The sequence below is a fragment of the Dromiciops gliroides genome, chromosome 6 (genome assembly GCF_019393635.1).
Source record: "Dromiciops gliroides isolate mDroGli1 chromosome 6, mDroGli1.pri, whole genome shotgun sequence".
In the NCBI taxonomy this organism is placed as follows: Eukaryota; Metazoa; Chordata; class Mammalia; order Microbiotheria; family Microbiotheriidae; genus Dromiciops; species Dromiciops gliroides.
In genome coordinates this window covers 209,912,908-209,929,574 of record NC_057866.1, presented here as the reverse complement: position 1 = coordinate 209,929,574, position 16,667 = coordinate 209,912,908, and the positions used below count along the sequence as shown (strand labels likewise).

The following is a 16,667-nucleotide window of genomic DNA, read 5'->3' as shown; positions in this document are numbered from 1 at the left end:
ACTGCAATTGTAACTTGTGGTGTTTGGTTTTTGCTTAAATATTTTTTGTGTGTGTGATTGTGCACTGCTAATCCTACACCACAAAGAGATCAGAGAAAGAGAAAAAGGTCCTTTATGTACAAAAAGATTTAAAGCAACTCTTTTTGAGATGGCAAAAAACTGGAAACTAAGAGAATGTCCAACACCTGAGGAAGAGCTGAATGTGCTGTGGTATATGAATGTAATGAGAAACTATTGTACTAGTAAGAAAGGAAAAACAGGTGATTTCAAAGACACATGTGGATTTATGTGAACTAATGCAGAGTAAAGTGAATTGACTCAGCAGAACAATTCATACTCTGACATCAATACAATAAAAAAATGAATTTTGCAAACTTTTATAAACTGATGATGAACTAAATGAGCAGGAGATCAATTTATATAATGACACTATAAAAACATATTAAAAAACTGTAATAACTAGGATCATTACAATGATCATTCATGATTCCATAAGACCAATGATGAAACACGCTATCTATGACAGAGAGATGATGAATTTAAGGTATAGAATAAGATACATATAGTCACGGAGAGAATTTCTTTTGTTTGGCTTTGCGTATTTATAACAAGAAATTTGTTGTTTTTTTTCTTTTCTCAATGGAATGGGAGGGAGAGAAAATAGATTTCTATTCTTTTTTGGGGGGGTGGGGGGGCGGGACAATGAGGGTTAAGTGACCTGCCCGGGGTCACACAGCTAGTCAAGTGTCTGAGGTCAGATTTGAACTCAGGTCCTCCTGAATCCAGGGCCGGTGCTTTATCCACCGTGCCACCTAGCTGCCCCCTCTATTCATTTTTTTAAAAGTGTGATACAGATAGAGTGTGAAATTTTGCATGCACTTTCAAATGAAGTCTATATCACCTAACTGTGTTACCTTGTTATAGGAGACCTCTTATATAGTGGGAGGGGGGGGTAATCTGTAAATGTATATAATATAAAAACAAAACACATCAATAAAATTGAAAGGGAAAAAAAGCAAAACCTGTGAATTTCTGTTACATGCACTTCATTTTCTAAAACCACATAGTGAATCTGACCAAGTGGGTAGTAATAGTAAGATGTAGGATTTATATAGCACATTAAGATTTCCTGCTTTTTGAGAGTCCAACCCCTCGATTCCACCAAAACAGACCCCAGACACACTGCTCAAGAGGAACTTACCCCCAAGCCCAAATCAGCTGCAGCACTGGTGTCTTCTGGAACTAAGCTTATGGCCAAGTGTGAGGGCTGAACAGCTGGCGGGGGGGGGGGGAATACAGGGGTGTCTGAGTGACCTAAGGAGGCATTTGGCTACCCCACCCCAGCAGGGAACCAGGAAGAAATTCTGAGCGTTGGGAGGCCCAGGTTGGGGAGGGGCACAGGCTCATAGAAGCTAAGAACCACTGCATACTTGGCTGGTTAATTAGCAAGTTGGCTTGAGGTTATCTTCAGACCAGAGAACAGGCCAGGAGAGAGAAAAACCTGCCCTACCTTAAACCAAAACACCTGGGACCTTCTGAAGCTTGGGAAAGTGTAGCTTGGAAGTAGGGCCCCACTGTAAGAAGGAGTTAAAAGTCAAGTAAAAACCAGAAAGATGAGCAAGTTGAGAACTATCGAAAGTTTCTTTAGCGACAAGGTAGATCGAGGTGGACCCTCAGAAAAGGATAGCAACTTCAGTCCCCCTACATCCAAAGCTTCAAAGAAAAATATAAATTGGTCTAAGGCCATGGAAGTGCTCAAAAGAAACTTTGAAGAGAAAGTAGGAGAGATAGAAGGAAGATTTAGAGAGGTGGAGGAAAGAATGGAAAGGGAAATGAGAGTGATAAAGGAGAGTTATGAGAAAAAAGTCAACAGCTTGAAAAGCCAAATGGAAAAGGAGATACAAAAGCTCTCTGAAGAAAATTATTGCCTAGGAATTAGGACTGAAAAAATGGAAGCAAGTGACTTTATGGGAAACCAAGACACTGTAAAGCAAATCCAAATTAATAAAAAAAATAGAGAGCAATATGAAATATCTCTTTGGAAAAACAGCTGACCTGGAAAATAGATCCAGGAGAGATAATTTGAAAATCATTGGCTACCTGAAAACCATGACCAAAATAAGAGTTTAGACAGCATCTTCCAAGAAATTGTCAAAGAAAATTGCCCTGATATTCTAGAAGCAGAAGGCAAAACAGAAATTGAAAGAATCCACTGATCACTTCCTAAAAGAGGTCCCAAAAGGAAAACCTCCAGGAATATTATAGCCAAATTCCAGAGCTCCCAGGTCAAGGAGAAAATATTGCAAACAGCAAGAAAAAAGGAATTCAAATACTGTGGAGCTATAATAAGGATAAAATAAGATGTAGCAGCATCTACATTAAAGTACTGGAGGGCATAGAATATGATATTCCAGAGGGCAAAGGAACTGGGACTACAGCCAAGAATCACGTACCCAGAAAAATTGAGTATAATCTTTCAGAGGAAAAAATGGAACTTCGATGAAAAAGAGGACTTTCAGGCATTTGTGATGAAAAGACCTGAACTGAATAGAAAATTTGTCTTTCAAATATAAGACCTTAGAGAAGCATAAAAAGGTAAACAGGAAAAATAAATCCTGAGGGATATTAAAAGATTAAACTGTTTACTTTCCTACATGGGAAGATAATACTTCAAACTCATAAGAACTTTCTCAGTACGAGGGTAGCTGAAAGGAATACACAGAAGACACAGGTCTGAATTTAATATGAGGGGATAATATCTGTAAAGCATTTATTTTTTGTTTATTCTTGTTCTTTGTGGGGCAAACAGGGTGGGATGTCTTGTGTCTGGGGCCGGATTTGGGCTTGAGGTCTCTTAGGTCCAGAGCTCTTGCTTTGTCCACTGTGGCACCTAGCTAGCCTATGATGACATCTTTAAAATAGGGTTGATGGGTAGGAGGAATAGACTGGGGGAGGGGGAAGGGGAGAAGTGGACTGGGGAGAGGTAGTTCACATGAAGGAAACAAGAAAAAAGCTTATGGAGGGGAGGGGAAGAGGGGGAAGGAGTGGGGGAGTGAGTGAACCTTACTATCATCAGAATTGGCTCAAAGAGGGAATAACATACATACTCAAGTGGGCATAGTAATATATTTTTCCCTGAGGGAAAGTGGGAGGGGAAGGAGATAAGGGGGCAGGGAGAAGAGGAGAAGGAGGGAAGGGCATTTTGGGAGAGAGGGCAGTAAAAAACAAAACACTTTCTAGGAAGGTGAAGATGTTCTGCATATGTATGACATATTGAATTGCTTGATTTCATAGGGAGGGTTGGGGAGGGAGGAAGAAAAATTTAGAACACAGAATTAGCTCAAAGACCTTAATCTCATCATAGTGGGCTCAAGGAGGGAATAACATGCACACCCAATTTGGAGGAGTAATCTATCTAACCCTGCAGGGAAATAGGAGAGGAAGAGGATAAGGAGGGAAGGGTAAAGGAAAGGAGGGCAGAGCAGAAGCAAAACACTTTTGAGAAGGAATAGGGTAAAAGAAGTTAGAAAATAGAACTGTTGAACCCTCAGAATTTCAGAGAACATTTGGTCAGGTAACTTCCAACCTGCTAAACTGCATCTCAAAAAAAAAAAAAAAACAAGAAGAACCTGAAGTACTTTCATATCTTTTTTTATATCTTACTTTGTCACAGTAGATTTTCATTCAAAAAGATTTGATGGGCTTCTTGCAGATCACTACAAAATTCAAACACTGAGAGAAGATAAGCATTAAAGGAGCAAACTTTCATGAATGTTGAATATTATTTGGAAAGGTCAGCATATTTGCTTTTCCTTTAAATGTTTTCATTTCTAAAATTCCAATAAGGACACAGAAATAAGATTTTTTAAAAATCTAGGGTCTAAATCATTTACAAAAGTATCTAAATACATCACTCCACCTTCACTGCATCTCTGTCAAGTAAAACTAACAACTCATACCTATAGCCTTTTGAGTTTACAAAAACTTTCCTCCCAACAGCCCTGTGAAGGAGGCAGTGAAAGTGCTATCATCCCCATTTCACAGATAAGACTTAGGTTTTAGAGATAGAATAAATAAATTCTGGTACATCTTGTTTGTGATTTTGTGACCATAAGTAGAGTACAGCTTGAATGAGAATCAAGTTCTGCTGGCTTTCTTTCAATTGAGTTTGTTTGTATTGGACAATGGAAAGAGTATGAGATATAGACTCAGAGGACCCAAGTTCAAATCAAGAGCTTAAGACATAGAATAACTAACTGTGTGCCTCAGGGCAAGTCACTCATGTCTGTTTGCCTTGATTTCCTCAACTGCAAAATGGGGATAAAAATAGCCTTCTCCCAGGGTTGTTGAGTAGAGAGTAAATCATGGTTCCCTGATACTATAGCTGAATGACAGTCTTTTAACCAGAGGAGTAGAGAGGAATTTGAAATGTGCACTGAGATGTTATTTTATTCAGCAGGTTAGATAAGCAAATCTGATCACAGGAAAGTATATATTCTGTTACTTTAATGGTTATGGCCTCAAAATTTTTATGAGGGGAGGATCTTTGACTGAGAATTCATTCATAGAACCAGACTGGACTGCATCCCATTGACCGGGGCCAGGAGATTTGGCTCTGGAGACAAGCACTGTCTTGTGTTCCCACATATCTTCTGCCACCATGGTCCTCAGATGAATGAAGTCATTATACAATGACACAATGCTATTTTCAGTAGACTTTTTAAAGCAATCAAAGCACTGGAAAAATCTGAAATTCAGGTAAATTCAACAGTTCCAGGACTAGGAAAAGCCTTATGACCAAACCTTGTAATCTTGGACTGTACCATTATCAGAGATGCTACCTTACCCTTTGAAAACAGACATTCTGTCTTTTAGTCAATCAAGGCTGGTAAGATTAAGAAATATCAGCTAGTCTGTCAGCAACTGGTACAGGAAAGTTACTAGCCCTCATCTAGTGCATTCCCCATTGATTATCAATTGATACCAATTAGCCAGACAGACTTAGCTTTTCTAAATGAATATTTACTAAAGGAGTACAGTGAGAATAGTTGGTACAAAGATGTGGCCCCCCTCCAAAGCACATAGTATAGGGGAATGTGGGCTTGAATTTAGAACACATGTGGCAAAGGGGGTAATTCATACCTCCCAGAGGTCCTTTTGCTATAAATTATGGTACTCTATGCACTATGGAGCTACTAGTTGCCTGAGAAGCATTCTACTCTTTCCCAAATCGATTTAGCTGTTCAATGACTGTGATTGGTTGATTCAATAGCCATGTTCTTACTTTTTTTTATCTTAGAGTATTTTTTTCCAATTCCATGTACAGACAACTTTTAGCATTCATTTTTTTTGGGGGGGGGGTAGGCAAATGGGGTTAAGTGACTTATCCAGGGTCACATAGCTAGTAAGTGTTACATGTCTGAGGTCAGATTTGAACTCAGGTCCTCCTGAATCCAGGGCCAGTGCTCTATCCACTGCGCCACCTAGCTGCCTCTAGCATTAATTTTTTACAAGATTTCAAGTTCCAAATTTTTCTCATTCCCTTCCTTCTTCTTTTCCTAAAATGGTAAGCAATTTGATATACAGCCATGTTCCTAATGACAAAGGTATTTATTATTATTATTATTTGTTTATTTTGCTTTTGGTCTTAATGACAAAAGGATCTTATTAGTTATTTGAAGTGAGATAGATTGATTCAATCTATGCCCATCTAAAAATTTATATTCTTATAAAGGTTTAGAGTCACACATAGCCTCTATCTATCAAATACAGAACTTGAACCCTTTCCCCACTGACTCCAAGTTCCAGCTTCCTATGCCAGGCCAGTGAGATCATAGATCTAATCCAAAAGAACAAAGTGACCATGACCAAAAAATTTATCATTGCTGATGAATGAGAAAGATGAGGTAGGTGTACAGCATGTTTGATTATTCCCAATAATCATATTTATGCTGATGATTCCAAAATGGCATATGTATAGAAGTTTATGTAAATGTATGTGTGTGTAAATACACACACACACACACACTCTTTTATGCCAGGCTACTTCTTTAAACATATATCTAAATATAGATATAAATAGCTACATGTTTTCTAAAAGTAAAGACAATGAACCCTGCTCAGAATCAGCCCTGATTTTAACCAAAGATATTCCTGCCTCCACACCAGGACTAGAACCATAATCTCCTAATTGTTAATTGAATCAGGATCTTTCTCACTATTAAGAGGCTACCTGTCAATGTAGCATGACCTCAAAATACTAAAGGAGAGATATAAAACTTGGAGGAAAAAATATGATTCAAATAAGTTTATTCTTCAAAAGTAGACAACATTTTGATTCTAAGAGGCTAGGAAAATATTTCTTAGCTAACTACCTTCTGTCTCAAAATTTCCTCTCCCCTGGCAATCACCTATAAAAATTTATTATACAATTTATCATCCCTATTGTTTCGAGTGTATATCAGCCTTTCATTGAAGAAGTTGTTTTTTTCAATGTTACATAAATGTGTATATAAATGAGCTTGAATCATAATGGTACATGCAATTCAACAAAAATAGAGATAATAAACACACATTAAGGTGTGTCTTCCTTGGAATGAATTTACATGAGATCTTGGAAACACTATCTCAAATGAGAAATGATCTTTAGAGGTCATCAAGTATAACAACTACCCGTCTGAGAATTCCTTCTAAATTATCACCAAATTATGGCCATTCAGGCTCTACTTAAAGATCCACTGTGATGGGGAAGGGATTGCCCCCCCATTATACTTTTGGACCACTCTAGTTCTTGGGTGAGGTTTTCTTATGCCAACCTGAAATCTGTCTCCACGACTCACTCTTTTTCCAATTTCTGCCCTTCTGACGAAAAATAAAACCAATCCTTCTTCCACATGACAGCCCTCTTAATACCTGAAGATAGTCATCATGTATTCTTTAAAAGCCCAAGAAAAATGACGAGAGCCTGAAATAGACTAGGAGCAGAGAAAATCATGGAATGGACATGGAAAATGTTGGAGTTGGAATCTACTGGACTTAATCAATGATGGAATGTAGAGGTTCAGGGAGAAGACGACTTTGATAATTCAACTATGGGTAATTAGGAATATGGTTGTACAATGAACAGAAATCAGGAAGCTAGAAGGGGGCTGAAAAAGGAAGAAAAGATCATTAGTTCATTTGATTTTGAAATTACTGGGAAATCCAGTTTTGAGATATATATCAAGTAGTTGGAGATGCAGGCATGGAACTAAGGAAAAAGATTAAGAAGGGGGAGAGGGCACCTGTGAGAGAGATTTCATTTGCATATAGGTAGAAAACTAAAACATGGGATCAAAAGAGTTCACCAAAGGATAGAGTATAGAGAAAGGAAGAGGGCCTAAGAGAAAGCTTTGGGGGGCACCCACAATTAGGAAGTGGTTCTACTTTTACTTGTTGAAACCCTGAGACAGAGCATGGCTAGAGTGGGCTAATGTTTATGGAACTTGTCTCTTTAAAAACACCCAATATAGAGCACTGGCCCTGGATTCAGGAGGTCCTGGGTTCAAATCCAGCCTCAGACACTTGACACTTACTAGCTGTGTGACCCTGGGCAAGTCACTTAACCCCAATTGCCCCATCCCCCCCAAAATTGATATGTAAGACACCCAATAAAGGCCAGTGACATGATCAGTCTCCTCCCCACCCCCACTCCTTTCTCCATCTCTGAGAGGGCAGACCTTTACTTCAAAACTTTCCTGTTTTTTAAAGTTTGTATATGATTTCGATTTTAATTAGTGCCAGAGTGAGGTGAGATAAGGATATGATTAATTATAACTGCTCTGGGTTTAGATGCTTCATTTATGAATAGAAAGTTGTAAAGACAGTAGAGCACAGTGGCTAGCTATGAGAGATGAGAAAGGAAGAAAGGTTCAACTCTTTGTTTAAAATCATCAGCATTAGTCATATTGTGAAAGAAGAATTAGAACACAAGGGAAAATTCTCAAAAAAGAAAAAGAAAACAGCCCCAAAGTACAAACAGTATGGTTCAATCTGCATTCAGAATCCACAGTTCTGGGGGCAGCGAGGTGGTGCAGTGGATAAAACACTGGCTCTGGATTCAGGAGGAACTGAATTCAAATTTGACTTTGACCCAGTAATACGACTACTAGGTCTGTATCCCAAAGAGATCATAGAAGAGGGGAAAAGACCCACATGTACAAAAATATTTATAGCAGCTCTCTTTGTGGTGGCAAAGAATTGGAAATCGAGGGAATGCCCATCAATTGGGGAATGGCTAAACAAGTTGTGGTATATGAATGTAATGGAACACTATTTTGCTGTAAGAAATGATGAGAAGGAGGATTTTAGAGAAACCTGGAAGGACTTACATGAAGTGATGTTGAATGAGATGAGCAGAACCAGGATCACCTTATACACAGTAACAGCAACACTGTGTAATGATCAACTATGATAGACTTGGGTCTTCCCAGCAGTGCAATAATCAAAAATAATTTCAAAGAACTCATGATAGAAAATGTTCTCCACATTCAGAAAAAAGAACTGTAGATTCTGTTTGTTTGGTTTTTTTGTGGGGCAATGATGGTTAAGTGACTTGCCCAGGGTCACATGGCTAGTCAGTTGTCTGAGGCCAGATTTGAACTCAGGTCCTCTTGAATCCAGAGCCAGTGCTTTATCCACCGCACCACCTCGCTGCCCCCAGAACTGTGGATTCTGAATGCAGATTGAACCATACTGTTTCTACTTTTGAGTTGTTTTCTTTTTATTTTTTGAGGATTTTCCCTTCCTTCACAATATGAGTAATGCAGAAATACGTTTATTGTGATTATATACATATATAAACCTATATCAGATTGCTTTCCATCTTGGGGAGGGAGGAGGAAAGGGAGAGTGGGAAAAAAATTTGGAACTAAAAATCCTATGAAAACAAACATTGAAAACTATCTTTACATGTAACTGCAAAATAATAAAATACTTTTATGTTTTAAAAAATTTTTAAATAAAATAAAACCATCAGCATTCTATCCTGAATGGGGGCACCTGAGCTAAATGAGAGAGAATCATATGGATTATCACATTTTACAAACTTTCTAAAGCAGAGCAAAAGTTGAATCTGGGGTTTGCCCTTGACGAGTTTGAGTCATGAGTAAGTAAATTTAAGTTGTGAGAGGAGACTGTGTATAGAGAGGTACCCTCAGGCACAGGTGTTTCAATCAAGTTTACTCCCCTCCCTGTGCTCTCATGAAAAAGTAGCCCCCTCTATTTTGGGTCAGAGTCAGAGATAACTTAGGAAATGTTATCTCCCTTCCCAAGAAATAATTGAGAAAGAATGGTTCCACCCGCTCATAGGAAGGAAGGATCCAGCTAAGAGGGAACAGCTTATTTTCCTGTTAGACTAGCCACATCATATCACAATACACACCACCATATGTATCTTTGTATCTCCTCCAGCAACTCATAATTACTGATAGGGCAGGGTTGGTCATCGCATGGGTGGAATGAATGTGCATGCCAATGAAATGTTAGTTCCTTTTACTGAAATATATTAGAGCATTAAAATATTTTTCCCAGTGCCTAGAACAGGACATTATAAATATCTAGATAAATGCTTAATAAATGCTTGTTGAAGGAACATCATTCATTTCTTGGTACATGACATTTTGTGGTTACCACTTCAACTATAATTAATTACATGGCTTCAGTTTCCCATCCATTTTGACAGAGTTTTATTTCTCACTCTAATTTCTACTCTGGATTAATTTAGAAAAGTCTAACCAACAGTACCAAAATTAGACTGGATTTGGGAAAAGTCATGTAGTCACTTTTAATGTACTCACATGATCTACCAGAAACGGGAATTTTGAGGACCTTTAAAAGCTGCAAAGCAATACTGAAAACCTAGGTAGCATGATGAGGCACAGTTCTGAACCATAATTAACAACAAAATCTCTCAAATTAAGGAAAATAAATTCTTTTCAGTTAATCCCAGGTTGCCTTAAAGCACACACTGAACAAATCTGCATGTTAAATTTTAGCAAAGCTGTCCAAGCATGGGCAGGTAGATGTCGCAGTGGGTATAACACCAGACAGTCAGAAAAACCTAAATTCAAATCAGGCCTCAGACACTTACTAACTATGTGATGTGGGGCAAGTCACAACCCTATTTGCCTCAGTTTTCTCATCTGTCAAATGATCAACAGAAGAAAATGGCAAACCATCCAGTATCTTTACCAAGAAAATCCCAAATGGGGTCATGAAGAATAAGACACAACTGAACAACAACAAAATCTAAGCATGTAAATTAAAATTATTATTATTATTATTATTATTATTATTATTATTATTTTGCAGGGCAATGAAAGTTAAGTGACTTGCCCAGGATAACACAGCCAGCAAGTGTCAAGTGTCTGAGGTCAGATTTGAAATCAGGTCCTCCTGAATCCAGGGCCGGTGCATTATCCACTGCGCCACCTAGCTGCTCCAAAATTAATTTTAATAATGTATTTTGTCAAGATATGTCCAAGACAGCTTGACATGCTCAACAGTGCTGAATTTGTTATCAGGAAGACCTGGAGTCACCAACAAGCTGGGTAGTCTTAGGCACATCACTTAACTTCTCTGATCATCAGGCAACCTTTTAAAGATTAACTGTTGGGGCAGCTGGGTGGCGCAGTGGATGGAGCGCCGGCCCTGGAGTCAGGAGTACCTGAGTTCAGATCCGGCCTCAGACACTTAACACTTGCTGGCTGTGTGACCCTGGGCAAGTCACTTAACCCCAATTGCCTCACTAAAAAAACAAAAACAACAAAAAAAAATAAATAAAAAAAATAAGATTAACTGTAGGGGGAGCTAGGTGGTACAGTGGATAAAGCACTGGCCCTGGATTCAGGAGGACCTGAATTCAAATCCGGCCTCAAGACACTTGACACTTACTAGCTGTGTGACCCTGGGCAAGTCACTTAACCCTCATTGCCCCCCCCCCAGATTAACTGTAGATGCATTGCCATCCCACATAAAAGGAATTATACTTGAAACACATTGGCTTCTTAAATAAGAGAATAAGAAGGGAGGGGAGGCAATAATTCAAGGTTAGTAGTACAGAGGCTTCTTATACTATCCCTCCCCAACCCCAAAATACCATCCCAGGTCACCAAGAAAGTTTACTAAGCAACTCCTCTACCAAGTGTTAGCTAAAAGAAGAGGCAGCCAATTTACAAAGGGCATTTCTGAGAACAACTTACAGCTAATTTCCTTCCAGTGAAGGAGAAACCCAACCCATTAAAGCCTGTGAAAGTCCTATCCAGGTCCTCCTGGAAATCAATTACAGGATAGGAACATACTCTTGACATCACACAGAGAATGTGGACTATTCATCAGTTATCCCTTCTTGCCCCTTGACCAGCTTGTGTCAACTGGGGATACACAGAAGATATCAGAAATTGTGACTTGAAAGTGAGACCAGCTTGTCCCATGACCTCAATTTGATTCAATTCAAATACCTCCTGGGCTAGGCACCAGACAAACTGAAAATCTTACTGTTAAAAGTAGTTAAGTTCGCACAATTTGTACTCTGTAAATTGTTGGCTGAGGAAATTTTTCCTTCTTTTTGCAAACCAGAAAAATTGAAGTCTGAATATATTTCCTGTGAGCAACTACTTACTGGTAATCAGGTTGACAAAGCTCTCCAAGGGCTATTAAACATGATTATCTCTTTGCTCATTTTACAGGTACACCCATAATCAAGGCCTAAAGATAGTCACATGGGGGTTGTTTGTCCCCCCACCAAAGTTGTACAAAAGAATGTTCTATAATTTGGATAAAAATCATAACCTAGAAGTAAAGTTTTAAAGGAGGTAACCAGGTAGAGTGGATAGAGAGCTTGGCCTGGAGTCAGGAAGACTCATCTTCCTGAGTTCAAATCTGGCCTGAGACACTTACTACCTGTGTGACCCTGGTCAAGTCACTTAACCCTATTTGCCTCAGTTTCCTCATCTGTAAAATGAGCTGGAGAAGGACGTGGCAAATCATCCCAGTATCTTTGCCAAGAAAGCCCCACATGGGGTCATGAAGTTGAACAGGACTGAACAACAACATCAACAACAAAAATAAAAAATTATAGGAGGAAAAAAGAGAAGAGAAATAAGAATCATAGAATCAAAGACATAAATTGATAGCACTTTAAGGTTTATAAAGTCATTTACATATATTATCATTTAATCTTCACAACAATCCTGTGAAGTAGGTGCTATTACTATTCCCATTTTGCAGATAAAGAAACTGAGTCCAAGAGAGGTTAAGTGATATACCTAAAGTCATACACCTAGTAAATTTCTAAGGTTGGATTTGAACTCAGGTCTTCCTGATCCCAAGTAACAATTTCTTTACAGAAGGAGAGGGAAAAAACCCCTGACACTGTCTGTTCAATTAATGATTTGTATAATTATAGTGATGCCCACCCCCACTTTACTTATGGCCTTTTTTTTTCTTTAATGTAGATGTGATAAAAATTATTTGTGGTAAAAAGTATTTTTTTTTTTGCAGGGCAATGAGGGTTAAGTGACTTGCCCAGGGTCACACAGCTAGCAAGTGTCAAGTGTCTGAGGCCGGATTTGAACTCAGGCACTCCTGAATCCAGGGCCGGTGCTTCACCACTGCGCCATCCAGCTGCCCCTGGTAAAAAGTATTATTGGAGTTTTAGCTGACTCATTTGGGAGGGGCCACACCTGGCCCACCCTGAAGTTATGTATGCTACTGAGGTCAGAAGGAGAACTCTCCATAGGAAGTTTTTGAAGGACCTCCCCTTTTGGGGGAGGAAAGAATGAATGCTCCCTGAAGGGAAGCAGAAGTTCTTCCAAAACTCGAGCTTGCTCGCTCGCTTGTGCTCTCTCTCTCTCTCTCTCTCTCTCTCTCTCTCTCTCTCTCTCTCTCTCTCTCTCTTTCTCTCTCTCTCTCTCTGGCTTCTCCCCTTCCGGTGGTGCAAGCAACTGCAGACTTTCCAGGTTTTGGTGAGTTAATTATGGAAAACCCTAAATTCCTTTGAATTAGCTTAATTGGAAATGATCTGGGGATTGCATAGGCTAAGTTTAAAGTTAAGAGTATTTATCTATATTTCTTTTTTCCTATTTCCTTATCTTTGATTTTTATTAGTTTCACTTTTGTTGTTTAATTCCCAATTAATAAAATCTGATCCTTCTGTGAATTAAAGCTGTAAGGCTCCTTTCTTATCTAGGGGAGGGTGAACTTAAAGGTCCCTCATATTTCCAGGACGCCAGTATTTAGGCAAGTCACCCAATTAATGCTCTGTATATAAAATTTCAGCCCTCACATAGGGAACTCCTTAGGAAGAAAATTCCTTCTATCAAGTCAGGTCAGTCAGTACCTGCTGTGCAATTGACAGTCTCAGAGAACTGCCCTGAGGACTGAGAAGTTGGGTGACTTGCCTTTATGTAGCAGTAAATGTCAAGGGCAAGACATGAACAGTGACCATACATCCCAGATTTCCTGGGATTTTCAATGACTCTGTCCCAGTGTTCTCATAGACCTTCAAAAATGTCCTGGAAGCTTCCTTATTTCAGCAAATAGTAGCTGAATGAATAAAGGCAAGAAGTGTTCCAATAACAAGGCACATTAGTCATAGAAGAATGAAAGTTAAAAAAAAAAAAGAAAGAAAAAAGAAAACCCAGAAAATAATAAGCTGAAGAAATAGCAGGATTGGTCTCTTAACTGGGGCAGAGCGTATACATGTGGTACATGAGGTGCAGGCAGCATTAGGACAACTGGCCTCTAGTTTCCAGTTGTAAAGCCAATCAATGCCATGCTGTGTGTTCATAGGGGCAAACGTGGAAATTTTCTGATTCGCAGGGAGGGAAGATGCTGGTAAGAAAATGTAGCTTTTCAAAAGATGATGCATCCTGATGCCCCATATTTTCAGCCAACAGAATCATGAGTAGAGAGAATGAAAGCAGCAGGAGGTTAACTGGGCAATCATAGGAGGTTTGTATATACTTCAATTTATCATCTTCGAAGACCATGGAAGCAGGACTTCGAAATGCTCTTTAGAAGGGTGTGAACCTGACCCTCTGAGATGTAAGAAGACCAGAGTTGTCACACCACTGGGGCATTTGGCTGGAAATTGTTTGATGGCTCAAACCAGAGCCTCTGAAATGTAGAATGTAGGAAAGTATTGTCCTATTTTAATGTTGTATTAAAATAAAATTAGTCCTTACCTTTGTGCCTCTTCATCTGGGGGAAGCTGCTAATTGTTGTTGCTTGGATTATTTCTACTACAATCTGATACCTGATTGAAGGGAGGAGAAGAGAGAAAAGTTTGACTAGGAAGGAAAGGACCCTTCTTCAGCAGCACTTTTAGCTGATATCTATACAAGTTATAAATAGCATAGGGTATTTGAATATCGTGCAAATATCATTTCTAGAACTTTATCCAAGACCCTCAATCACAGGTTACTTGGGATCACTGTTATTCATAAAACTAGAATAGGAAAACAAAGAGTTGAGTTCAAATAAAGTGAAACAATAACAATGACAACTGTATATTCTTTTTTTCAATCTTAAAAGCATTTTTTCTAATTACATGTAAAGATAGTTTTCAACAATCGGTTTTTTTGTTTTTTTGTTTTTTTTAGTCAGGCAATTGGGGTTAAGTGACTTGCCCAGGGTCACACAGCTAGTAAGTGTTAAGTGTCTGAGGCCGGATTTGAACTCAGGTACTCCTGACTCCAGGGTCGGTGCTCTATCCACTGCGCCACCTAGCTGCCCCAACAATCGTTTTTATAAGATTTTGAGTTCCAAATTTTTCACCCTCCCTCCCTTCTCTCCCCCCTCCCCCAGACAGAAAGTGATCTGATATAGGTTATATATGTACAATCACATTAAACATATTTCCACATTAGTTATGTTGTGAAAGAAGAATCAGAACACAAGGGGAAAATCTCAAAAAAGAAAAAAACAACAACAAAAGTAAAAACAGTATGTTTCAATCTGCATTCAGATCCCACAATCCTTTTCCTGGATGTGTAGGGCATTTTCTATCATGAGTCCTTTGGAATTGTCTTGGATCACTGCATTGCTGAGAAGTTAAGTCTATCACAGCTGATTATCACACAGTGACAACTGTATATTCTAAGTTAAATGTGGGCATCCCCTAAATCATAGTTTCTTTCCGGGATATCACAGATAAGAATTTCAAAGAAGAGAGTTTTTGGAGACTGTGTGGCATAAAACTTAAAAAAAGGGTTGGGAATCAGAACAGCATTGTGATCTGGGGTCTGCCAATAATGAGTTGTGAAACACCTCTAGCAAATTATTTAATTTTTCTATGTTTCAGTGTTCTCCTCTGTTAAACTGGGGAGGGGAGTTAAGGTGATATTGGACCGAGATGAACTTTAAGGTATCATTCAGTTAAAATGTCTTTTTAAGGGGTTAGCTAGGTGGCACAGTGGATAAAGTACTGGCCCTAGATTCACGAGGTCCTGAGTTCAAATTTAACCTCAGACACTTGAAACTTATTAGCTGTGTGACCTTGGGCAAGTCACTTAACCCTCATTGCCCTGCAAAATAAATAAATAAACAAACAAACAAATAAATAAATAAAATGGCTTTGTAATCTGAGACCTCAATATTCTTGAGCTCTAGTGCTAGTAGATAGGCTACCATTCTTTCTTATGTTCTCCCTTGTCGATGTTTATTGAATGGCTGATTCACTGGACATTCCAACCTTTCTATTCCTCCCCCAGAGCAGGGCTCGTGTTGTTAGGAGATACCACAAAAGGGGGCAGCTAGGTGGTGCAGTGGATAGTGTCATGACTGGCACATAGTAAGTGCTAAAAAATGTTTATTGACTGAGTGACTGTTGGACTCCTCCCCCATTTCCCATCTGTCCCCCCTCTAATTCAAGGTTGCAAGTGTGTAAAAACAATGAAAATAAGATCATGCATATTTAATTCAGGAAAATGCTAAGATTAGCCACATTTTGAACTTTTGTAGACGTGTGTTACAGCTAAACACAGATAATCATGTCCACAGCATGTGAGTGCCGATTTTGAGCCAATCAAAACTTCCTGTTTCTTAATCATACTACAAAGAGGCATGGAAAAAGAATATGACTGAACCTATCTTTAACAACAGAAATTCACATGGATATATACAGGGAGGGAAGTGCTTAGGATATGGTGGCAGCAGCAGGGTTGAAGATGAAAATCATTAATTTTCTGTCTTGTCCACCAAACATAGAGAAAATGAGACCTAGAACATGCACAAAGAACAGCTAGAACAAGTCAAGGTTGAGTTCTGTATGTGTAATAAATTTACAATCTTGTTTTCAAAGAAGGATCTTTATGAGCATAAGTTGTTTGACCCAACTTACCAAGGTATGCTATTGCTAAACCTCCATCTTCAGTTCATGAGTTGATTGGATTATGTTTAAAAGAAGCACATGATCCTAGAAGGAGGTTTGTTAGCAGGTATTCTAGAGGATCATTAATAACTTACAGAGACCTTTAAAAAGACCATCAGCTTAAACTTTACCATCAGGACAAATCCATAGACTCATGGATTCTTAGTAGTAAAAAAGACCTTAAAGGTCATTTGGTTCAACACTTACCCAAATAATTAATTCTGTCTCTAATATCCTTTATATCCAGCTTTGATTT

The 16,667-nt window shown here is 38.8% G+C and overlaps 1 protein-coding gene across 3 annotated transcripts in view; it reads right to left on the bottom strand.

Moving 5' to 3' along the window:
- The window catches only part of SNX25 (sorting nexin 25), a 260,886-nt gene that overhangs the window by 84,655 nt on the left and 159,564 nt on the right, over positions 1-16,667 (bottom strand). For all 3 annotated transcript variants that reach the window (XM_043972839.1, XM_043972837.1, XM_043972838.1), the window contains one exon: positions 14,226-14,296. In XM_043972839.1, the coding sequence (XP_043828774.1) occupies positions 14,226-14,296 (71 nt within the window). The remainder of the gene's footprint in view (positions 1-14,225; positions 14,297-16,667) is intronic.